We start from the raw sequence: 25,000 nt of genomic DNA, 5'->3' as shown, positions 1-25,000 counted from the left end.
GAGAATAAAAGTGCTGTTATGAGAATAAAGATCTTGAACGTCTTTCAATTTATTCAACAAAATGTCATTGAAGTGCAACCAAACAGACAAAAAAAGTCTTCCAAATTTGACACATCAGAGAAAAGTCTCGTTAACAAGCCAGACAATGAATTATGCAATCAGGCTTCAAAGTGGTCAAGAATTGAGACGCTGTGGCTGTGTCGCTAAAAGCTCTCAAAATCCTGCCTCCCGGAACTTTCAGCTGTCAAAGAAAAAACGTGCCCTCTCAGGGCTCCTGCTTAAGAGGGCTCCTTTATAGGCCGACAACGCCCACATTGCATCACGTGACTGACGAATTGCCCCGCACAATACCTCTGCGTAGCTTGCCGCGCACCCAACAAAAAATTGTTGCTGCGCGTCGAACGCCGCAGAGATCATCTCTCGTGATTGGTTTGGTCCGTTTTAGTGACATGCTGTGATGACATACCAGCGTGCCACTTGGTTCTACATACCATCTATGCCGCCGCCTTCTCGATCGATTTTGCAGCATAATTAAACGTATCATCTGGTCATCTAGGTCCATTTGTTCTATCGCGATCGCCATTGTTGTCGCTTTGTTCCTTGTTACTGAAAGGAAAGTAAAAACGGCTACCGGAAATGGCAAAAACAAAATGCAGAGGAAATTCCACCCTGTGGTGCCCTATCCAACACCAGCCCTAGCGACACCCCTGACTTGGAGGAGAACTGTAGTACACTTTCAAAACAGCGCGCGTGGGTTGCGCTCGAGCATAAAAGCAAACTACGCGAGGGACAGCCGCAGTGACGTCAGCGCGAGTATAAAGAAGTCTTTAGTGGGCAGAGACCTCACACGGGCAGCAGAGAGACATTTTGGAGCAGTCACCGCTTTGTCGCTGTTGAAATTCAGCGGGCCGTTAATTGACAGCGTAAAGTGTCGTCAACTGCAGCGCGAGGAGGGGGAAAACTAATCCGGGCAGGGGGATCGTGGTGCACGCACTGCTGTGGCTGCTGAGGTTCGGCCTCCGGCGGCTACAGCTGGATGATTGTTTCCCTCTCCTCACCCTGCGACAGCTCAAATGCTGTTGTGCCGGACCTCCAACTGCTTCTGTAACCACTGGCAAGGGGTGGCGGATCCCAGACGGCAGACACACATTTTTTGAATTGTGGGCATAGTTTGATGGCCAATTACACCCTATAGTGGTAGTTGTCAGTCAAGTTATAATGAATGAGGAAGTGGCAATTCTGGCCACTGCATGGAATAAGGGTGCTTGGAGTTTATATAGTGGGGGAGGGCCTCATGCTAGAAAGTATTCGTCCCAGCCCCTTGACATAACGGCTAGGTTTTAGCCCCGACCAAAAACTTACGTCTAAAGAGATGAAGATTTAAGCTATATCTCAACAATTCAATACTATATTATTCTGTCTGTCTGTTTTCAGTACTTATATTTAAATATAATGCATTTAGAAACAAAATGGATGTTTGGTTGCACTTTACCCCACCCAAAAAAATGCTAATGTAGATCTAAAAAAAAATAGATCTTTGTTCTGACAAAAATGCAACCATCTTGAAAAACAATTTAATTTAAAAAAAAATTATTAATTCCTGAAAATAATCTCTTTGTTGAAAGAATATTTTATTAATAAAATGTGATAAAGATCTCAAAAGATTTTCTCAATTGTAAATACAACTTTCTTTAAAGAATATGATTTTTTTTCTTGAAAACATAACTTGAAAAAAAAACTTAATTCTTGAAAATACGACTGAAGAAATCTTAAAAAAAGCACGACTAATAAGGTTTCTTGAAAAAAATACTATTTCTTGAAAAATATAAGATTTTTTTTTCTTAAAATACAACTATTTGAAAAAAATATGACTTAAAGAATACGACTCTCTCAAACTATGAATGTTTCTCGTTGTATACTGGTCTGGCTCTAATAAATACTCCTTGCGTGCTTTGTAATCCCAGCATGAGGACGCTAACACGTGCAAAATATACTGTAAAATACGCTGTACAACACACACACCCTCATGTAACATTTACCATGCAAAAAAAATAAAAAAACGATCCACTTATTTAAAGATGAAAATATTTCAACATGGACTACATGTACAGCTAACATTTAGCATCTAGTGTTGAAAGCACTCCCATCTCAAATCACACTATAGGCTGGACCATAGCCCACCCTCCCTCGCGTCTGTGACAGGACCGTGTATACACAGCTTGTAATTGTCACGATGAATCAAGTAGACGAGCATGAATTTGTCCTTTCTTTCACCTCCCGCCCAAAAAATGGAAACAGTTGAAAAAGTGAATTGCCACAAATAAAGTATATCTGTGGCTCCCATTGAACTTCATTCAAAATTAAAAAGCCACTTTTTTATTACTGTGTAATAATTACTCCATTTTTAAAGGGCAGGTGTTTTTATTGTTTTGATTTTTTGTTTGTTTTGTTTTTGTTTTTTTGTGTGGGGGACTGGGGGAAATCCATGAGTGGATAAGAGGTACCGGATCATTCCTGGCTAATTGGGGCACAAAGTTGGAGTTCTGACATGGACGTAGAAGAGGTCACTGTTTTTGTTTTGTTTGTTTGTTTGTTTTGGATTGACTGCATGATGTAAATGTATGTGTGATTAAATAATTATCAGTAAACACATTCCGCTCTTGTCTCGACACTTCTTTGGTTAAAAAATATACACATCGTTTTAATATAATTTTCCTTTTGGTAATGTGTTCATTTTTAAAGCTTTTTTAAATTATAGTAAATTTAATATTTTTTTGCTCTTTTTTCCCCCACCCTGTAATATTTTGGCTCGTGTCAATTTTGAAGCCTATGAAAGTTTTTTTTTTTTTTGCACTGCTTTTTGTAAAGGTTTCTGATTTGAAGCCTACAAACATTTAAGTTTTAATTTTTATTTAGTACTAATTTTATTTCCTATTTTTGTGATTTTGTTAATGTCATTTTGTTTTCTTACATTATGAAAATTATTTTCATTATTTCTTTTAGTAAGAAATACATTTTGTGTCCCTAATTTTGTTTTAATTGAAGTATATTAGTAAAAGTGTCCAATTTGAAACCTACAAATATTTGCTTGACTAATTTCAATTTGCTTTTTGGCTTCTTTTGGTAACTTGTCGATTCTTGAAGCCTACAAAAACATTTTTTTTTTTTTGGGGGGGGGGGGGGGGGTATTTTGGTAACAAAAAGTGTCCAGTTTTGTATACTTACTTAAAACTTAAAATACTTAAAACGTTTTTACTATACAAATTTTTACCATGTACATTTTTTTGCATTTTAGATCACAAAAGTGTCGGTATTGAAGCCCAATTGTTTTACGAAAATAATTTTACAAAAATGTTGTACGAATTGTATTTCACCCAAACTATTTCTGACTAATATTTGACTGATTTTGGAGGATTGATCAACGTTCTTAGCAGTTGGTCTTAACCCGACGCGTGGTGTTATAGTAGTTCACGTCGTAATGCCTAGGGGACGCTACGTTTCTGTTTGCGTTGAAAACACCTGAGCCACCTGAAGAAACGATCACAAAAATAGCTTAGAGGTCGTTCTCCAAATTTGGCAATGTAACAGTTAATCTGTAAATTATGTGAATTAACTTTCGGTGGACACGTTTCAAAGCAAAAACGTCTAATAAAAATGTGTAATAACGTTTGGCATACTTAAAGTTTAACGTTAGCTCACCGGGTTTTGCGTAGCAAACCTTGTCGACGAACGACAGCTTCCTCATCAGAATGACAACGTCACAATGCACTGCCGATCATCTTTCCTTCATAGACGATCTGGGCCTCGGGAAAGTAGTGAGACTTGGTCAACTTGTAGCGGACAGGAAGTGACTTCTTTTCGGTCAAACCTTGACAAGTGGACGGCTTCTTTATCCACACACGCTGACCTGGGTGAATTTTACTGGGATTGAAGCAACACTATAAACCACCCACCCATCCGTCACCATCGGTATGTGTTTCCCTTGAGGTAAGTGACTTTGACGGGACACTTTTTTTCTCCCCACTCGACGCTTTGGGACGTACAGTTAGCTGACATGCTAATTAGTGAGCATCGAATTCACTTTACGACCTTTTGTCGACGCTGTATGTGTCATTTTGACGTGAGTCTTTAAAGTCACTCCGGTGTTATTTAAAGTGCTGCATTTGTATGGACGTAACGTAAAAGTACCAAAAAAAGGTATCTTGGTGGCGGAAAAAAGCGTGTGGAACGTTTAAGGAAGTATACTGTCACAATTCCGTCGGGAATTACCGTGCGTGAGCTGGCAGGGCTGAGGACACTTTGTGCTAATGGGCCACATTTGAGTACAAAATAAATAGTTAAAGTGTGTGTAAAATATTTGAAATAGTTTATATTAATAGAATCCGTCCAGCCATTTTTTGTAGCGCTTATCCTCATAAGTGTCACAGGTGTGCTGGAGCCTGCCTATCCCATCTGACTGTGGTAGCCAGTCAATGCATGGCACATTTTTTTGTAGTTTAGAATTTTTACGTTTTTATTGGAAAGCAATGGACTGGTCGCCTGTCAGTGTCAGGGCACATACAAACAATGGACTGACTGGTTGCCATTCAATGGCATGGCGCATATATATATATTTTTTTAAATAGACAAACAACTGACTGGTCAATGTCAGGGCACAAAGGCAAACAACGGACTGGTCGCCAATCACAAAGCAAATATAAATAAACAACGGACTGGTCGTCAGTCAATCCCACAGAACATATAAACAAACAATGGAGTTGTCGACACACTTTCAGGGCACATCTGGTAAGTATGTTACTAAATCCAGAAAATCTTAATTCCTTTTCGTTGTGTCGGAAATTGGGTACGTGAATTTAGCGGTGGTCCACCAAAATCGCATTTTCTCATTGTTTTGCACAAGGTAATACTTGTTCTTTTCAGATTGAATTGTTGGGAAATCCTTTTACCATGCATCTCGTTTTTTGAATTTTTCAGTTCGGTTGAGATTTTCTGTGGTTCTGACAAAGATAAAGACGTTCCTCGATTTCGGCGTCAAAAATCATGCGTTCATAGGATTTGTCCACGATGGAAACCTACATGTCCTTGATTTACTACTATTCTGTTTTCTGTGAAGTTTGAAATAATTCCAGCAATGCACTTGCTCTGTTTGATGCGGAAAATGTGAAGGCTCGAGCGGAAAGCATTAAAAAATCTGAAAACGGCCTTCTTAAACATTACATTAATGTTTAACTAACTAATATGAAACACCTGGGCATTTTTCTACCAAAGAGTCAAGGTTTTGGTCACAAATTTCCTAATGATTTACACTGATTTCTGGGCAGAAAGTTTTGGAGAATTTTTTACATTAAAAAGTGGCATAAAATCCTTAATCCATATCCAATTCTTAGGGCTCATTTTATTTGTGTAACACTTCTACTTTGATATAAAGGTATTTTGACAAATTTGGTAACATACCTACATGTAGCCAACTGACTGACTGTTTATGTCAGGGCACATATAGACAACCAATTGATTGGTCAATTGCCAATTACAGAATACATATAGACAAACAACAGACTGGTCGCCAGCCAATATCAGGGCAGATGTAGACATGGAATACTGCTTAATTATTACTGTCCAATTAGCAACAAGGTGAAATTGTGTTATTTGTTGATGCATATTTAGTGTTAAAAGTTGAATACAATGTGTAAAAAGTACTCTTAAATTCCTGTGAGTGTGTGTGTCCATTGTTTCACTGTTTCAACGTGTACTTGCCTCACCTTAACACCTCTACGTGTGTGTGTGTCTGTGACTTCAGCAGGAAACTATGCGAGCAATTAGACAAATCAGCAGTAACTTGTCCGTGTCTTGAGCGTAGATGGCGTTGCAGCGTGCAAGTCACGTTTTTAGCATTAGCGTCTAATCTAATCCATCCCTTTCAAGAGGATTTATGAGTCTTCTTATTCACTTCCTATCATCGGGTTATGACCAATAGGCCAGCTAAGACACACTGGCTCTTTGTGTCTCCTGTGTTTTTGCTGTTGTTGTGTAACACACAGTGTCTTATGACTTAAGAAGACAGACACTCTATTAGGTACATTCGCTATTAGAATTGAAGGCGGTGCGCGTCAGAATGCTTAAACCGGTGAGTCGCATTTGAGGGTGTGCATTGGGATGCAAAAGGTGGTTTGTCAAGATTGAAGGGGATGCATTGGGACTTTGAAGATGGGACATTGAAGGCGGCACGTTGACGGCGGCAGGTCAGTTTTGAATGGGATGTTGAAAGTGGTGCGTCAGGGTCAAAGGAGATTCAGGCAGTGTGTTGTGTTGGGATGTTGAAGTGGGTGCACCAGAATTGAAGGGATTCCTTGTGTTGTGATGGGGTAAGATGAATAGTTGGTGAAAGTGTGGTGTTGGACTGTTGAAGAGGGTGCGTCAGAATTGAAGAGAGGTTCTTTGGGTTGTGACGCGGTCCAACGGAATTGGCGGTGGTGCGTCAGAATGTTGAATATGTCGTGTCGACATGTCGAAGGTGGTTTGTCAGGATTTAAAGTGGCCTGTCAAGATGATGAAAGCAGTGTTTTAGTATTGAAGGGGTGCGTTGAGATGTTGAAGGCAGTAAGTTGTGATTTAAGCATATGTGTCCGGATTGAAGGTGGTGCATCGAGATGTTGAAGGTCATCTGACAGGATGGTTAAGGTGGTGTGTTGGGATTGAAGGAGGTGGGTTGGAAGGTGCTGTGTTTGAATGTTGAAGGCAGCGTTTTGGGATTGAAGGAGGGTTTGTCAGGGTCTTGAAGGCATCAGGATTGAAGGGAGTCCAATGAGAAGATGAGGGGAGTATGTCGGGATGTTGTAGATAGTGCGTCAGGTTTGAAGGCAGTGAGTGTGTCAGGATACCGAAGTCAGTGCATTGGAATTAAAAGGGGGTTTGCAAAAAAAAGGAATGGAGGTGCATCTGAGTCGATGTCTGGAATCTTAACTTTTTGTCCGTTTTCCCATCAGAGTGACTGCGGAGGCGATGTCAGACGTGTAATCTAGCCGGTGGACAGCAGGAGGCGCCATGGCAGAGCTGCCAATCGCGCCAGGACAGGTCTACATCGAGGTGGAGTATGACTACGAGTACAAGTCCAAAGACCGACTGGTCACCATCCACCAGGGAGAATGCTACATGCTGGTACAGAAGACCAACGAAGACTGGTGGAAGGTGCGTCGGGAGGAGGGGAGCAAAGCCTTTTACGTGCCCGCCCAATATGTTAGGGAGGTACGCAAAGCCCTCATGCCGCCCCCCAAGCCTTTACCGCACCACCCTGTTTTTGCCGGTAACACCCCGCCTCGTCACCCCGTTTCCGCCAAGAATACACCGCCTCATAACCCCGTTTCCGCAAGGAACACTCCACCTCAGAACACTGGTGCTGTCGGGGTAAAACCAGCCAATCTGGAACTGGCACTCCAGGACTCCTCCACAGAGAACCTAGACAGACTGGAGTCCAACCCTGTGCACTCTCCCTCTGTTCATTCCTCCTCGTCCCTACATTTAACACCGCCCATACAGAGGCAGGACAGTAACGACCACCGCCACCAGCATGTCCCCGGCACCCCTACTGGACCAGAGCAATCACTAGCCGAACTCCTGCCCCAGAGCACCGGACCTCTGCCTTTTCAACGAAGCAGCACACTGCCCCGCGCCCGGGCCCGATCTCCGGAGTTGGTCCGCGGCCCGCTGGATGTGGACAGCCTGTCACACTCCGGCGAGGAACGGCACACCAACGACTCTGAGTCTGGAGACGAGTTGAGCAGCAGTTCTACCGAACAACTCCAGGTAAAGGTTTTTTTTAATTTATTAATTTATTTATTTTTTAATCATCATGACTTGATGCAGCTGAAGGGTTAAGATTGTTTGGTTTGAGGTCTGGGGTCTGTCGTCACTGCCTCGGACCAGGGGGTTCGTTTGTAGCTAGCCAGCTGGCTACCTAGCCAGGGCAAGCTAGCCAGTGCCACCTAGCTGGCTGAATATCTGCCACAATCTGTTGGATCAACTATCATACATGCAAATCAGTCACCTTTCGGCGAAATTCGCCGTTTTGAACTCAAAATAGGCCATTTACGTAAATCGTATAGATCCAATGAGTTTTTCCTGGAGGGAAGGGGGGGGGGGGGGGGGGGGGGTGTCGCCGTCGCCTTCACTGACGTCCTAGGCTGTTTCAGACTCCTTGAACGCTGATAGCTAGATACATTCCACATATCCACCGTCAACACACAGATGTAATTGTGAATATTACTCCGCGGCGGACTAATATGCAGCCTGAGGTTCCGCCTGTGCGGTCGAAGTCACAGGAGTTGATGAGACCAGAAAAAAACATCCGCCGCTTTTGCTGTTAATAAGTCATTGCACTTTTACTTCGTTACAGTGATCTAAATGTCACTCGCTACTTTTATTGATTAATGATTGCTTATTTATCAACTATTTTGTGCGCGAGACTATGACTTCTATGTCCGCATAGGGCTTTGTTTGCGTCATCCAATATAAGCGCTAGTGACAAATATGTAAGTCTAGTTCACCAATCCAACGACACAAGAATGTCACATGACCTCACACGTCGTCTTCCATTGGGCTTCCCGGACATAGGTATTCACACTAGATAAGCCTGCCCCGCTGATCGTTGTGCGTACGTGGCGGCCATGTTGGGAAGGTTGTCGTTACCATGAAGGCAACGGCGCGCTACTCTTGTTTACATTTAGACGACCAAAAACAACAGCTTCCATGTATTGTAATATTTGTCTGGCACTGTCTGCCCAAACGTGGTTATTTCAGCTTGAGAAAACACCGTGCAGTAAATTGTAAATCTTTTTTTTTTCTAGTTTTTAACTGTGCATACACACACACATCAGAATTTGTACATTCACATTTTATTTTTTATTTTATTTTTTTTAAATTGATGTTCATGCTGTGGTAAAAAAAAATCTGAAGTTACTCACTATTTACTTAGTACTTGAGTAATAATTTCACTGCGTAGTTTTTACTCAAGTAATTTTTGGGAGGAGTACTATTTACTTTTTCTTGAGTCATATTATTGTCAACTAGCAGTACTCTTACTTGAGGACAATGTTTGGCTTCTTTACCCATCTCTGGATCAGACATCCTGTATTGCTACTCTTACGTTTAAGTAACATTTTTGCTCATCAGATCAGCCAGTGTGGTATTTGTTGCGCTGGTCTTTTGTATTTTCTCATTGAGGTGCTGCGGGTCGGGTTGTGGTTGCAAGTGGAACCGCAAAGCACACATTTTTGTATTAATTAGGAAACGCGGCTACAATTATCTAATTAGTTTACTGATGTTAATGTTAGATGTATTAAGCGACGCAGCGCTTAAGGATTATGTCACAACACAGAATGAACTAACTTTAAATTCTGAAATAAATAAAAACAGAAAAATATTGTACTTAATATTTTCCTGGAGGATGCATTTGGGATTAGCCTTTGAAATTGGTAATAGTGAAAAATGAAGTGAAACGGACAATGATTTTAGTCAATTCTTTTCCAGAATGAGAGTGCTTAAAGAGAAGGATGCTATTCATGTGGCACAGCTTGAAGCAGGCATCAGGTGCAGGTGGAGATGGGCCTGGCTCAAGTTGGATGCCAGAACAAAAATGCAAAGAAATGAGGCAAATTAATTTTAAATTTGTACATGTACTTGAGCAGTGTAAATAAGTTTTTTGTGTGAAGAATTATTATTATGATTTGCCTTATTGTACTCTGCCTCGAAGCTCCGCTGGGACCCCAAAAAAGTAAACATTCCACCCGGAACCATGTTTACACCACCGGAACCCATGTTTCACACGGACAGTCATTGCAGACGGACGCGGTGTTGGGCCACTGATAAACTTTGCCAAAAAAAGACAAAGAGTTTGTAAGGGATTTTTAAGACACTGTTAGATGTGTAATGTACATATACCATGGTGTATGAGTGAGGGCAATGGTAGTTAGCGTTTTGCGACCTAAAATGGTAATTGCTAGCGCGCTAATGATAATTGGAATTACTAATGATTTAGCATTTTGTTGTCTCAAATCCTGTGGACCAAATTTATACCATACACTCAGTACCAACATATGGAGTTTAAGGATGGAAGTCTATGCCTCAAAAATGAGAATAGTATGAAGGTTTGTAGTAAATAAAAAATTGTTTTATTTTTGATTATTCGATCAATGATCAACAGGAGAATCAATTCTAAAAAGGTTGGATAGTGACAGCCCTAGTAAGTAGTATGTTATGCTTTGATTCGTTATAATTTGAATCCGAAAACTCGGATTCTGCATTTTTTTTTTTTGGCAGACTTAAATGCCAGTTCGACTCACAAATCAATTTTGCCACCAATTTGTGCATAGCCCCAGTGTCAGGGTTGATTAGGTCAAGGTTGGCATTTGTCTGAAGTCCCTGTTAAATGAAAGTAAATCTCTTCTAAATTTGACAACAACCTTGTTAACTACACTCAGTTTGAATGATAATAAAAAATGAAGTATATTCTAAATTGATGCTTCAAAATTGTAAAAAAAAAAAATCAAGCTTTTGTTTCCACTCTCGAATGCTGTGGCCGCTTCCACTGAATGCGCTGAAATCATGACACGGAGAAAAGTGGACGCTACTATGTCTAGTAGGGATGGAGCGATTTTTGAAAACTGTCAAAATGGTTTGGTTCGACTGTTTCGGTTCGGTCCGCATATGTTGTTATATATGACAGTGTCACGCCACAACATATTAATGAGTTAGCCAAGATGGCATCGCAGTCATCTGTGTCATGCCCTCCAGCGATTCAGCAACCAATCATATTGCAGCGGGGCGCGTCACCAGTTGGGATGGGTACCTTTCACATTTGAACCAATATGTTACCTATTCCCGGTACCTGGGAATAGATACCGGTACTCAACAATACCAATTTTTGATACTTTTGTGTGTTGAGTGGAGAGGCGAATGTCAAATCAAATTTTTCAATTTAACATTTATTTTTATATATACACTTGGAAAAATATAACAAAGCAAAAAATGGATGGAATAAATACAGTAAACGCAGAATATTTTACAAATAATAATAAAGTATAAATAATGAGAACAATAAAGTATTACAAAATACAAACTGGAGCAAACTTCTTTCCAATGGACTGCAGAAGGAACGAAGATCAATTGTAATTGTAATTGTGTTAAGATGTATTACTGTATGCATTATGATAACTAATGCAAGTTAAAAAGTAAAGCTTTTCAGTTTGCGCCATTGTAATACAGTAAAACAATATTGTAGAGACCGCTGGCAAGCTGCTCTACCTCTATTTTTACAATTTTGTACCTAGTTTTATCAATTTACTAAAGCTTGTCTCATATGAATGCTGGACTTTAAACCATTTGTTAGACTCAGCTTGCTCTCCCGCTTAGACCAGAGTTTGCTGCCACCCTGCGTGCCTGGCGAGACACCGACCATCTGGCCGGCTATGGGTTGGGCTATGTGTCTGGCTCACGAGAGTAACTCTGCTGCTTTGTTACTCAGTGGCAGAGATGTTACATTTCCGGACCTTTTCAAGCAGGACCCCTCCACTTTCCACCATATTTTTGAGCACGTTCGATCCACATGGTTGATTGTTATGAGTGATACCATTACGTTCTTGTGCGGCACTGATGTGTTAAAATGCGCATGGAAACTAGCCAACTCTTCCACTCCCACTGCAACGGGCGCGCTTAGGTACAGAATTATGGTACAGATTGATTTTACGTGAATCTGTACTTGGTATTCGCTCTGTACCAAAAACAGTACAGATTTTGTACCCATCCCTAGTCACCAGAAATCTTGCGTTGGAGAGAACAGACACAGACCCAATAGATGCAGTAAGCTTTCAATGGTACTTCCACGTCTTTATTTCTCCAGTGCAAGATCTCTGGTTCCTTGGCTTGGCTGCTCCATAGCGAGATGCCCCATCCCACTCATAGCTGTCCTCCCACAAAGTCCGCTGCCTGCGCCAATGACCTCCTTCCCGCGTCGACGACCTCCTTCCCCCGCCGACGGCAGCTCGGCCGCACTGAGAATTCCCACATCGAGCAACAAGTTTCTCCAAGAATTACCATGGAAGTGATATCGCTATAATGTTCGTGACTGACTGAAGTGTTTTGATTAACTCAGAAACTTTGCTTCACCCTAGGATAAGCAATGCTAGCATGTAATGAGCTAGCCTTTAAAAATTAGGAGGCATAAACACGAACAGTTGTAATTCCTGTCCCAATATTTATGGACCTAACTGGAAGCATATATCAATGCTGCTAGTAACATAAAGACAAGGTTTATAGAGTAAACTAAATGCGTAAGCCGAGCTCCTTCACGCATGATTATCAACAGTAGACCTTTGTTGAGCCAAGGCCCTATTTTACATTAAAAGAAAAAACTGTAATGTTCTCTAATTTAGTCACATGTGCTTTACTCAATGGACTTGTTTAGTTGAACACAAGGCTGACATATTTGCAGGGAGCCAATTTATTCTGTTGTATGAGTAGCAACAGGTGGATACACAGCTTTGTTATACCTTTTGCCTTTCAATGGAAGAGCATTTAATTGTTCTGCCTGTCACAAAACGCCGCTGGCATAGACAGACGAACAAAGATACAGTCCCCTCCAAAAGTATTGGAACGTCAAGGTCTATTTCTTTGTTTTTGTTGTATACTGAAAACATTTTGATTTCAGATCAAAAGATGAATATGAGACAAAAAATCAGAATTCCAGCTTCTATTTCATGGTATCTACATCAAGATGTGTTAAACAACTCAGGACAGAGCACCTTTTATTTGAAGCCACCCACTTTTCAAGGTAGCAAAAGTATTGGAACCGACATTATTAAATTACCTTAAAGTGAATAACATAAATATTTGGTGGCATAACCCTTACTTGCAATAACTGCATCAAGCCTGCGACCCATTGACTTCACCAGACTGTTGCATTCTTCATTTGAAATGCTTTTCCACGCCTTTACTGCAGCCTCTTTCAGTTCTTGTTTGTTTCTGGGGGTTTCTCCCTTCAGTCTCCTCTTCAGGAGGTAAAATGCATGCTCTATTGGATTAAGGTCTGGTGACTGACTTGGCCAATCTGACCTTCCACTCTTCCCCCCCCTATGAAGTCCTTTGTTGTGTTGGCAGTGTGTTTTGGGTCGTTGTCTTGTTGAAGTTTCTTCCGATAAGTTTGGATGCATTTTGTTTGTAAATTGCCAGACAAAATAGTTATTTAGACTTCAGAATTCATTCTGCTGCTACTATCATGAGTTACATCATCAATAAAGACCAGTGAGCCCATTCAAGAAGCAGCCATGCAAGCCCAAGCCATGACATTACCTCCACCATGCTTCACAGATGAGCTTGTGTGTTTTGGATCATAAGCAGATCCCTTCTTTCTCCATACTTTGGTCTTTCCATCACTTTGGTCAAGGTGCATCTTGGTCTCATCAGTACATAAAACTTTGTTCCAAAACCTTTGTGGCTCATCTTTGTACTTCTTTGCATAATCCAAGCTGGCCTTCCGATTCTTTTTGCAATGGGTGGGTTGCATCTTCTGGTATGGCCTGTATATTTATCTTGCACAGTAGATTGTGATACCTCCACCCCTGCCCTGTGGAGGTGAGCAGTGATGTCACAATGACTGTTGTCTTTGGGTGTTTCTCCACATCTCTCACAATGTTTCTGTCATCAACTGTTGTTGATACCCTTGGCCGACCTGTTCGATGTCTGTTGATCAGTACACCAGTAGTTTCTTTCTTTTTCAGGACATTCCAAGTTGTTGTTTTGGCGATACCCTATGTTTGTGCAATAGCTCTGATCTATTTTCGCTCCTCTCAGCTTCAAAATGGTTTACCTTAAAGTGAATAACATAAATATTTGGTGGCATAACCCTTACTTGCAATAACTGCATCAAGCCTGCGACCCATTGACTTCACCAGACTGTTGCATTCTTCATTTGAAATGCTTTTCCATGCCTTTACTGCAGCCTCTTTCAGTTCTTGTTTGTTTCTGGGGGTTTCTCCCTTCAGTCTCCTCTTCAGGAGGTAAAATGCATGCTCTATTGGATTAAGGTCTGGTGACTGACTTGGCCAATCTGACCTTCCACTCTTCCCCCCCCCTATGAAGTCCTTTGTTGTGTTGGCAGTGTGTTTTGGGTCGTTGTCTTGTTGAAGTTTCTTCCGATAAGTTTGGATGCATTTTGTTTGTAAATTGCCAGACAAAATAGTTATTTAGACTTCAGAATTCATTCTGCTGCTACTATCATGAGTTACATCATCAATAAAGACCAGTGAGCCCATTCAAGAAGCAGCCATGCAAGCCCAAGCCATGACATTACCTCCACCATGCTTCACAGATGAGCTTGTGTGTTTTGGATCATAAGCAGATCCCTTCTTTCTCCATACTTTGGCCTTTCCATCACTTTGGTCAAGGTGCATCTTGGTCTCATCAGTACATAAAACTTTGTTCCAAAACCTTTGTGGCTCATCTTTGTACTTCTTTGCATAATCCAAGCTGGCCTTCCGATTCTTTTTGCAATGGGTGGGTTGCATCTTCTGGTATGGCCTGTATATTTATCTTGCACAGTAGATTGTGATACCTCCACCCCTGCCCTGTGGAGGTGGGCAGTGATGTCACAATGACTGTTGTCTTTGGGTGTTTCTCCACATCTCTCACAATGTTTCTGTCATCAACTGTTGTTGATACCCTTGGCCGACCTGTTCGATGTCTGTTGATCAGTACACCAGTAGTTTCTTTCTTTTTCAGGACATTCCAAGTTGTTGTTTTGGCGATACCCTATGTTTGTGCAATAGCTCTGATCTATTTTCGCTCCTCTCAGCTTCAAAATGGTTTGATTTTCTCCCATAGACAGCTCTCTGGTCTTCATGTTTCCTTAACAGCAAATCCAATTTTCACAGGTCGAACCTAAAGCAAAAAAGAAGCACTATCTAATGTTCAGGCAAGCAATCTAAAAGGCAACACCTGAGCAACTAGAAACACCGATCAGTCTAATACTTTTGCTCACTTGAAAAGTGGGTGGGTTCAAACAAAAGGTGCTCTGTCCTGAGTTGTTTAACACATCTAGATGTAAATATAAAAAGCTGGAATTCTGAACTTTTGTCTCATTCATCTTTTGATCTGAAACCCAAATGTCTGCAGTATACAACAAAAACAAAGGAATTGACCTTGTCGTTCCAATACTTTTGGAGGGGATTGTGTGGTTATGATTAATACAAATAATAAAAAATTCATAATTCATTTTCTTTAAAGTCAACGTATATACTGAACTGAACCAAAAAACATCACCGCAAAACTGAGATACGAAACCAGCTGTGGATTTTGTGAACCGTTTTCTTTATGCCTACATATACCGTAATTTCTCGTGTATAATGCACATTCCCCCCCAAAAAAATTGTCAAAAGTCAATATTGCGCATTATACATAGGAATAGGGGCAAATGGGAAAAAACTTACACATTTTATAAATATATGCAGCCATCTAGAGGTTATGAAAATGCTATACACTTTCATTCCAAAATTCCGCCACCACCCAGTGGTTATAAAAAAAAGTGTAGCCTACACTTTCATTCCAATATGACAGGGGTACATATGACTGCATACATGTAAAGTTGTGCTCATAAGTTTACATACCCTAGAAGAATCATAATCATCTTTATTTGCTGAGTATGTCCAAAAAACACACAAGGAATTTGTCTCCGGTAGTTGGAGCCGCTCTAGTACGACAACAGACAGTCAATTGACAGAGAACACTTTTGAGACATAAAGACATTGACAAAAAAAAAAACAGTCACTGAGCAATAAAGGGTTGCTAGTTGTCTGATAATGCCGGTACATTTTATTTTTTTTGGACAATTGTGCAAAAGATGCAGAGTCCTCTAGCACTTAGAGCAGTTCGAATGACTAATATTGCAATAGTCCGGTGCAATGACCATTGTGCAAAGGGCGCCGAGACTTCAAGGAGTGTATGCAGTTTAAAGTGACGAGTATTGCGATAATCTGGGACAATGTTGATTGTGCAAATGTTGCAGATACTCCTCAATCAGTGTGCAAATGGAGCAGATGCTACTCTGGCATGAGTGACCAGTATTGGTCAACAACAGATATGCAAATAGTGCAGCGTGGCGAGACTACTACAGTGAGGGCACAAGTAATATATAATTGGGTTATATAATTCAATAATATATATTGAGTAATATATAATATATATAAATATATAATAATTAGTGAAATTTTTATTTATTTTTTTAAATATGACTGAACCACAACCATCATTAATTTCTTCATGGTTATGTTTTGTTTAATGATAATGCTTTTCTCAAATGCTTGACCGTTTATCCCATTAATCCCAATAAAATAAAATTCAATGTTTCGCCTGGTCCTTCATGTTTTCTTTAAAGAATTGTACCCATCTTACAGATTCTGCCTGGGTAATCAAACATGTGAGCACAACTGTGTGTTTTCTAAATAATTTGCTAAATAAAAGTAGGGCTGTGAATGTCAAAATAAGATTAAGTAAATAAAAAAAGTATTGCATGTTAAAATAAAGAGCTTAACTTCAGAATAATTCTTTGAAAAAAACTAACAAAATACAGATACTTTGTTTTTATCATATGAGTAGAAGCAAAATCATGCATTGTAAAAATGCATTCTACATGGGTAGAAGGGTTTTTCAGAATTTTGAGGTCAACTTTGGGGGTGCGTATTATACATGGGTGCACATTATACATGAGAAATTACGGTAACTATATGTTTGACTGAGAAAATGTATCCGCTTATAGGCTCCCCTGGCTGAAATATATCCCACCAAGTTTTCGTGGGGCTTTTCCACACCGCAACTATGAGGTGCTCTAAAGCGGCCACACCAGCCCGACCCTCCTGTCTACATGCTGGCTGTCAAGTCGGACTTCAAAAAGCGCAACATCCCCCTTCCTCGCTCTTATGCCTTCCTCTCCTGTGATGTGCGCACACTCAGAGCCAACAACGAGGCACTCTAAACCACACCAGCAGACTATCCGAAAGGAAGATGCCTTTTTGCGATTTAGTCAAAGCTAGCCTTACCTACACATAGAAATTAAACTGGATAAACAGTGATGCCACCGAAGGCTCTCAAGTTTTAATATAGTGGGGTAGGTTAGGTAAGGGTTGAAGTTGGGGCCTGATTCAGTCTTGCTAATTTGATTCTATCAAGGCCATATTGTGTCTAATTGCTGGACCACAGTCATTGTTTTTAACATGCATTAGAAAGTGATTTTTTAATTTATTTTTGTTGTTTTGTTTTGTTTAATCCAGCCTATTTCGAGCCCCCTGCTAATCCTCTCATATCGGCGTCCTGCTGAAAAAAGGCCATCTGAAGGCAAACATGCATTACATTTTCATAAATTGACTTTTATGTGAATGCTACAATGGACTAACTTCCTTCCTTCCTCACAAATGAATTGAAGCATATAAACAGCAGTTAAATGCCAAACAAAATGTCACTCGATGTCCCTGTAAAGCCCACAATGGTTAAGTGGCTGTCTGGTACTACATCGGCATTCAGTTGCAGTCGTTTGTTGACTTTGCTGTGGATTTATCTTTGTTTTGGAGTACATACAGACCCTTTCCAAAAACAAATTAGAATATCGTGGAAAGGTTTATTTATTCACATAATTCCATACAAAAAGTTAAACTTTCATAGATTGAGGGGCCACAATTTAAACAATTTCAAGTGTTTATTTTTACATAATTTGGGCTTCTAGCTCATAAAACCCACGAAATCAGGAATTCTAAAAATTTGAATACTGTGAAGAAATCAGCCCAAATTTTGCAGGCCATAAATGTTTTAATCTGAGTGTCACACACTAATCACCCCCTAAACTCAAAAGCACCTGCACAGGTTTCCCCAGGTGTCATTAAATTGCTTCAGTTTGGTTCAATTGTCTCAGTTGGGTTCAATACGGGGAAGACTGCAGACTTGACAACTGGCCAGAAGACCATCTCTGATACCCTTCATAGGATGGGTAAGCCACAAAGGTTCATAGCTAAGGAGGCTGGCTGTTCACAGAGTGCTGTGTCTAAGCATATCAATGGAAAGTCTAGTGGAAGGACAAAATGTGGCAGGAGAAGATGCACCAGCAAAAGAGATGACCGTGGGCTTCAGCGGATTATAAAACCGAGAAGATTCAAGGATCTAGCAGAGATCCAGAAAGAGTGGAATGAGGCGGGAGTCACAGCTTCAAAAACCAGCACATTCAGACGCATCCTACAACTGTCGGGTTCCTCGGGTCAAGCCACTTCTGAGCTTGAGCCAACATAGCAAGTGTCTCAACACTGGGCCAAGGAGAGGAAGGAACGGACTGCTGGCCAGTGGTCCAATGTCCTCTTTTCCGATGGGTGAAGAACAGAACCCAAGCTGCTTGAGGTCCAGTGTGAAATATCCAGTCCAGTCAGTCATGATTTGGGTTGCAACGTCCAGTGCTGGTGTTGGTAAACTCTGCTTTCTTAAATTCAATGTCACCGCAACAATTTAGCAGAATGTTTTTGAGGACTTTGTGATTCCTTCTGCTGAGGATCTGTATGGAGATGCAGATTTCAGTACCATATTTTGTTTGATTTAATGTGACCCTAATTTCTTTATTTTTTTTCTACAATAAACTGAGAAGTAAATGATTTCTTCACAGTATTCAATTTTTTGGGAATTCCTGATTTCGTGTTTTATCAGCTGGAAACCCAAATTATGTAAAAATAAACAAATAAATACTTGAAATTGTTTAAATTGTCGGTCCTGAATCTATAATTTATGAAAGTTTAGCTTTTTGAATGGAATTCTGGAAAATAAAAAAACCTTTCCATTTTTGGGAAGTGTCTGTATACGGCACTTGAGTTGGGACAAAAAGCCTGTGTGTTATGACATCTTGAGTTCTCACTGGATCTCAATCTGGAATGCACACACACACACACTTATTTTTCTTCATAATAAAAATCACTAGCTTCTCTCTGGGCTCTGGCCCATCTGGCCAGAATCTACTTTTACTGATGAGTTTTACTTCCCAGAAACACTGCAAAATATAACTTGACATGTAATAAGTGCTCGATATTAAAATGATGACTAAAAGATCACAAATGCAAAGTCATTGTTGGGATTAAAACCCAGGAGATTATCACACATTCGCTAAAACTGTTAGTAGGGCTGCACGATTATGGCCAAAATAATAATCACTATTATTTTGATCAGTGTTGTAATCACGATTATTCCTCGTTAGGGAGAAATATTAACACTATATTAAGACTATGTAACAGTTGTCAGTCCAAAAATGAATCTTTAAGAATGATAGATAATTAAAAAAACATACCCAAAAAATTCTACCGTTAGGGAAAAGCTTTACTTTTATTGCACTACTTTTTAACAAACAATATGTAACAGTTTTCGTTCAAAAGGAATCTTTAAATAAGAATAAATAATGGATAATAATTTTAAAAAATGTACCCAAAAAACTTTTGCAAAGGCTAACTGAATAAATATGCTATTATTAAGTGCAATCACGATTTTCAACTTAATGGAAGCAAATAGAGTTAATGCATAAAAGGTAATAATATTAGCCTCCAAGCACCTAGTTTTCATTTAAAAATCTCAATACAATGAATTGTCAAGGACTGTACATCTCTATTGTTCTGCTTCACCGTTGGTGAATCGTGCACGGTCACAATAACCAAAGAACTCGACAGTTGTGATTTCCCTCTCTATTTACTCCCGGGGTTTTTTCATTGCGGTCAGACCAGCCGAAAAGTTGAAGTCAAGGCAGCGGCTACAACGAGTGTAAATAGCATTTTACCATGACATGCCACCTCTCCTACAACATGCTGAGAGGTTCAACTTCAAAATAAAAGCTTCATATATTACTACACTGTACATCAATGCGATTTTAGGCTTTTATTTTTAAGTGGGCACCGGAGTGCAGTGCTGGAGCTTAATGAAGCCTTAACCATGCGTTCGTCCCCTGGTTACTGGCTGACTAGATTGCAGGCGCTGCTGCAAATGAAGCACTTTACATATGCAGCAGTGCCCGCATTTTAAATGTAAAAAATCGCAGACGAACAGGCTCATTTAATCATGTCAGCCAAAATTGCGATCACGATTAAAATTCTATTAATTGTATAGCCCTAACTGTTACCCTTATTTGCTAATCACTGTAGTCAAATAAGGCCTGGTACACACACAGCGAATCGGCAATCAGACAATCTTAAGTGTTTTAGAAGATGAGATTGTCCTTAGGTCTGATGTGTGTTAAAAGGGGATTAGTCCCGATTTTAGGGTCCGAAACAGGTTGAGGCCGACCATTTTAAATGAAAGTTTTCAATATTTACCACCAAAACTCTTAGTGTGTGGGCAAAGCAGACTTCTCCCCAAGTCATGACGCGGCGAATTGTGACGTGGAACAGAATATAGCCAATCAAGAAGCACCCTGACTCAACAAAAGGAAAAGACCGTAAATAAAATCAAGCATGTCTTAGCCAATGTTGTTTTATGTATAAAAGTGGGTTCCCCAGACGGCAAGAAGTATTTTCCGAAGCAAGTCGTTTTTACAAGGCTACACACCTTTGCTAACATTCGGGAAACATCGGCGCACATCCAAAAGTGTTTCTTCTTCTTCTTCTGTTTTTTGAGATCACGTGTGATCACACAAGATTTCGAGATCGGCAGTGGAACATAATCTATGTTCAATCTAATCTATGTGTGGTGTTCTGTGTTGAGATTATCGAAGCACAGCACACATACAAAGTACAAAAACTGTTACATGCCAGATTTTTTATCCTCGTGTGGGGTCTGTGGCAGATAATCTTTTAAGATTTGAAACATCCTTGTGTGTCTACCAAGCCTAAGACTTGTGTAGTTACAGTATTCACATGTGGATTAGTCATTCTTTGTCACTTTCATGGAAATGTTGTTTATCCAAGACCGTGCATTGTATGCTACTGTCTGAACTCAGGATGAAGAAAAAGAACGAATTGGACTGGTTGGTGTGAAGGAGTCTGACTGTGATGTCCAGGACATTTAATTCATTTAATAATTCATTTCACTTCATTTTTGGAATGGTGAACTTAGTTAAAAAATTTTAATTATGAACTATGAAGTAGTTCATTTTTTGAATTGAACTTTTTATGAACGCGTTGGCGTAGAAAAGAACTTTCCCAACCCTGAGGTTACTTACATACAAGGTGCTTAAAAGTTTTGTTCAGTATATTCATTGTGTGACTGACATATGCCCAGTATGCTACCATCTGATCTATAAATGGGAACACTTTGAGTCATTCATTAATTTTTTTCATGCATTTTCCGTACCGCTTATCCTAGGGTCGCAGGCGTGCTGGAGTCTATCCCAGCTGTCTTCGGGCGAGAGGCGGGGTACACCCTCAACTGGTCACCAGCCAATCGCAGGGCACATAGAAACAAACAACCATTCGCACTCATATTCTCACCCATGCGCAATTTAGAGTCTTCAATTAACCTACCATGCATGTTTTTGGGATGTGGGAGGAAACCGGAGTACCCACACAGGCACAGGGAGATCATGCAAACTCCACACAGGCGAGGCCAGATTTGGACCCGGGTCCTCAGAACTGAGGACCTGGTTTTCGGAGGATACTCGAGTACTAAAATATTAAATAGCTGCAGCCCTACATTTTATTCCCCCATTTTATTGTCGTAGTTTTATTGTTTAATCAAACCCCTGTTTGATGAATCTGGCAAAAATTGCTCCTCAAATTTAGAAAGTTGCTCCTTAAATGAAGAAATGATTAGCAAAACTGCTCCTCAAAGAAAAAAAATAGAGCCTTGACTAGAGTGGTTTTACAGAATAATACAGATTATTTAGTCAAGACACTGCTTGATATGCTGTTTGCCAATCTCAGTGAATTTGGGAAGACAAGACTGAATTTGTCGCCATGTCATACCTTGATGTTGTAGTGGAAATTATATAATTCAGTCAGGATAGTGCATGATATGCTCCTATACCTCACTGAACTCAGAAAGAAAATTAAAAAAAAACATCAGACTGGTCGACATGTACACTCATACTTGTTACAAAAATAAGATTATTTAGTCAAGACAGTGCATGATATGCGACTTGTCACCATGACTTGCTGAATAAGGAAGAATGCATTAGTTATCTCAGTGTCCCTCCGTCTCAGGATTCCTTAAAAGAAGAATCTCTAAATAATAGTGATTTCTGTGTAGTGATTACGAGGAGTTCTGCTGTGACTTTGATTCGACACAAGTGTGGCACAGTTCTTCACTTTATAAAGCTTTCCTTCTTAATCCCTACAAGCGCTTCAATTGGATATGTTTGGATATGTGTGTGTTAGGTCAGAAGAGCACTGCTCCCTCTCTCTAGCTCTATGTATCTGTGTTTATGTAATAGTAGTGTTTGTGTGAGAAAATGTGTATAGCTTTTTTTGTCCATGTCAGTCAGACATAGTGGTCACTGCGACAACACCACAACGATAGCGGACATCATGTACCCAGATGACAACTGCAAGGTAGGTGGGATACACGCTTGACGCTTCAGTCGTTTTTTTTAGTCAGACAGCACTTTTTATGCACACTGGTGTTATTGTGACGTGATGTAAACAGCGATTGCATAAGCATGGAAAGCGTGTCATGGTACAAATGTTGAGCTTTGAATGAAATTAACTCACATTCGTTTGGATTTACACAAAATACCGTAGGAGATGCAGTGGTGCCTTGAGATACAAGTGACCGGACTTACGAGTTTTTTTATTTTTTTTTTAGACATACAAGCCATCATTGGGACAAATTTTTTTTTTTTGTGAGCAGAAATTTTAGATATGAACGCTGTATGGTGGCGGTGAACTCCAAGCTGTTTATTGACACTCTCAGTTGAAGTTTACTGTCAAACTAAACATAGAAAATGGTAATTCCATGTTGTGTATTTGGAAAAACTGCCACATAAGTTTACCTTTAAACCCACTAGCTTAATGCTAACAAACAACGCAATGCGCTGTAACCAGAATAACAAATAGGTGTTGTGGTGTTAGAACATTTTAAGCAATGGATATTTGATTACAAACTGTGTAGCAACACAGATAGACAATAGGGCATTACAGTAATCCTCTGCTATATCATGGTTCATGCTTCGTGGTCCTGCTATATTGCAGATTTGTTTTGTAATTGGTATTAAGTTGTTACTCTTTTTTTTTATACTGTTAGCAATAGATAAAATAATTTTTCAATTGCTCTCTCTCAATATGTTTAAATGTTTTTGTATAGTTTTATAAGTGTGTTTAAATACCTTAAAAAAACATTTTAAAATAAGGTTTAACTGCTTGAAATGCTATAAAAACAGAGCTAGGGTGTATTTAAGTAGGGTATTTCTATATCGCATATTTCACTTATTGCGGGGGTGGTCTGGAGTGTAACCCCAGCGATAGAGGCGGGATAAATGTACTCACTGGTATATTTATTCTATAAAGAACGACGAATGAGGAGCTGAGATGTCCCCACGTACTTTATATCCAAATGTCTGTATTATACTGCTCCCAAGTGGTCAAGGCGAACACACCAGGAGGAGTGGCACAATTTCCATTGAATTGAAGCAGAAATGTGGCAAAAACTATTCATTACAGATCATTACTGTATGTTTTTTATAAAGTTCAATACTATAGAGTAGAATGCGTTCCAAAATGGTTTTTTTTTGGGTGGGGGGAGGCTGGAATGGTTTGGCATTTCCATTCATTTCAAAGATGAGAGTGTTGAGTTACAAGCATGGTCACGAAATGAATTAAATTCTAATCAGTTCACCACTGGACAGGGAATAGGAATAATCAAGGGGTGGGTGATAAATCCGTAAAAATTAAATGAGTTTTTTTGTTTGTTTGTTTTTTTTCCCACCGGGATAATCAAATTTCTGATTTCTTCGCTTCTAGAAAAATCTAATAAGTTTTGCTCTTTTATATATATATATATATATATATATATATATGCGTATATATATGTATATATATATGTATATGTGTATATATATATATATATATATATATACACATATATATATATATACATATATGTTTTTCCAGCCTTCTGGGATTTGCTTTATTTCCACTGATACCAGATAAGCTTTTAAACTGTTTTGTTTTTTTCCCAGCGAGTTTTTTCCCCACCATTAATTTGCAACAACTGTCACAGAAATAACAAAAAAAAACAAAAACATAATTATGTAATTTTGCTTCTTGGAAGAATGGGCCTTTTGCCACAATGTACACGACTGTTCTAAACTTTGTGGTCACTTAGAAATGTTATTGTTACATACAAGTGTTTTGCGTCGAAAAAGTGTTGTAAGGGCATGTTCGGCTGATTTTAGTTTAGCCACCTAAAAAATTTATTGTGGTTGCCATTGAATTCATGCGGTCACCACATAGGACGCGAGGGACTTTCTGGTGTCCTAGTGCTAGCCACGCTACATTACATAAGAGCTGGCCGGGAGGCTCCATAATAGCATTTGTTTGGACAGCTGGCTGGTGAGCCCAGTTATGCCTCTAGGACAGAGCATGACTGGCGGCATGCACACAAAGTAAAGAAAAGCGGGTTGACTCATTTGTTTGTTGTTTTTTTGTTTGTTTTTTTATTTTAAAGTAGCTGGATGTTTTTAATTTTGTAATTACCCAAGCAAATAGTGACAGTTCATTTAATTCATGTTTTTGTGGAAAAGCAGAACTACTGTTTCTTGTCAGGCTACATCATCTAGCGTCATTTGATGCTACAATAATCCCTAATGTTTACGTATTGAGCAGCTGTGGATACACTGCTGGCACGTCTGCATTTTATTTTCTATTTTTATTTGAATTGTGGCTGGGCGATATAGCAAAAAATAATTTCAAAAATCATATCGTCCGATCTCGATTAATATCACGATTTTTTTTTAACCTTTTTTTGAAACTGCCATAGTACTGAAAACTGAAGAGGCTAGATTCTACTGAAAACTGAA

At 39.7% G+C, this 25,000-nt stretch overlaps 1 protein-coding gene and 1 long non-coding RNA gene across 7 annotated transcripts in view; one reads left to right on the top strand and one right to left on the bottom strand.

Moving 5' to 3' along the window:
* LOC133488868 (uncharacterized) overlaps window positions 1–3,816 on the bottom strand; it is a 12,485-nt gene extending 8,669 nt beyond the window's left edge. The window contains exon 1 of the long non-coding RNA XR_009791765.1: window positions 3,700–3,816. This is a non-coding gene — a long non-coding RNA (uncharacterized LOC133488868). The remainder of the gene's footprint in view (window positions 1–3,699) is intronic.
* LOC133488867 (rho GTPase-activating protein 12-like) overlaps window positions 3,542–25,000 on the top strand; it is a 76,532-nt gene continuing 55,073 nt past the window's right edge. For 2 of the 6 annotated variants that reach the window (XM_061797336.1, XM_061797335.1), the window contains exons 1-2: window positions 3,551–3,987; window positions 6,984–7,800. In XM_061797336.1, coding sequence (XP_061653320.1) covers window positions 7,042–7,800 — 759 coding nt within the window. In that variant the 5' untranslated portion in view covers window positions 3,551–3,987; window positions 6,984–7,041. Of the gene's footprint in view, window positions 3,988–6,983; window positions 7,801–25,000 lie in introns of all 6 variants that reach the window. The other 4 variants (XM_061797340.1, XM_061797338.1, XM_061797337.1 and 1 more) reach the window with 3 other exon arrangements.

This window comes from Phyllopteryx taeniolatus, chromosome 14 (assembly GCF_024500385.1).
Source record: "Phyllopteryx taeniolatus isolate TA_2022b chromosome 14, UOR_Ptae_1.2, whole genome shotgun sequence".
NCBI classification, from domain to species: Eukaryota; Metazoa; Chordata; class Actinopteri; order Syngnathiformes; family Syngnathidae; genus Phyllopteryx; species Phyllopteryx taeniolatus.
The sequence above is the reverse complement of the archived record's forward strand: the minus strand, read 5'-3'. Positions and strand labels throughout refer to the sequence as shown.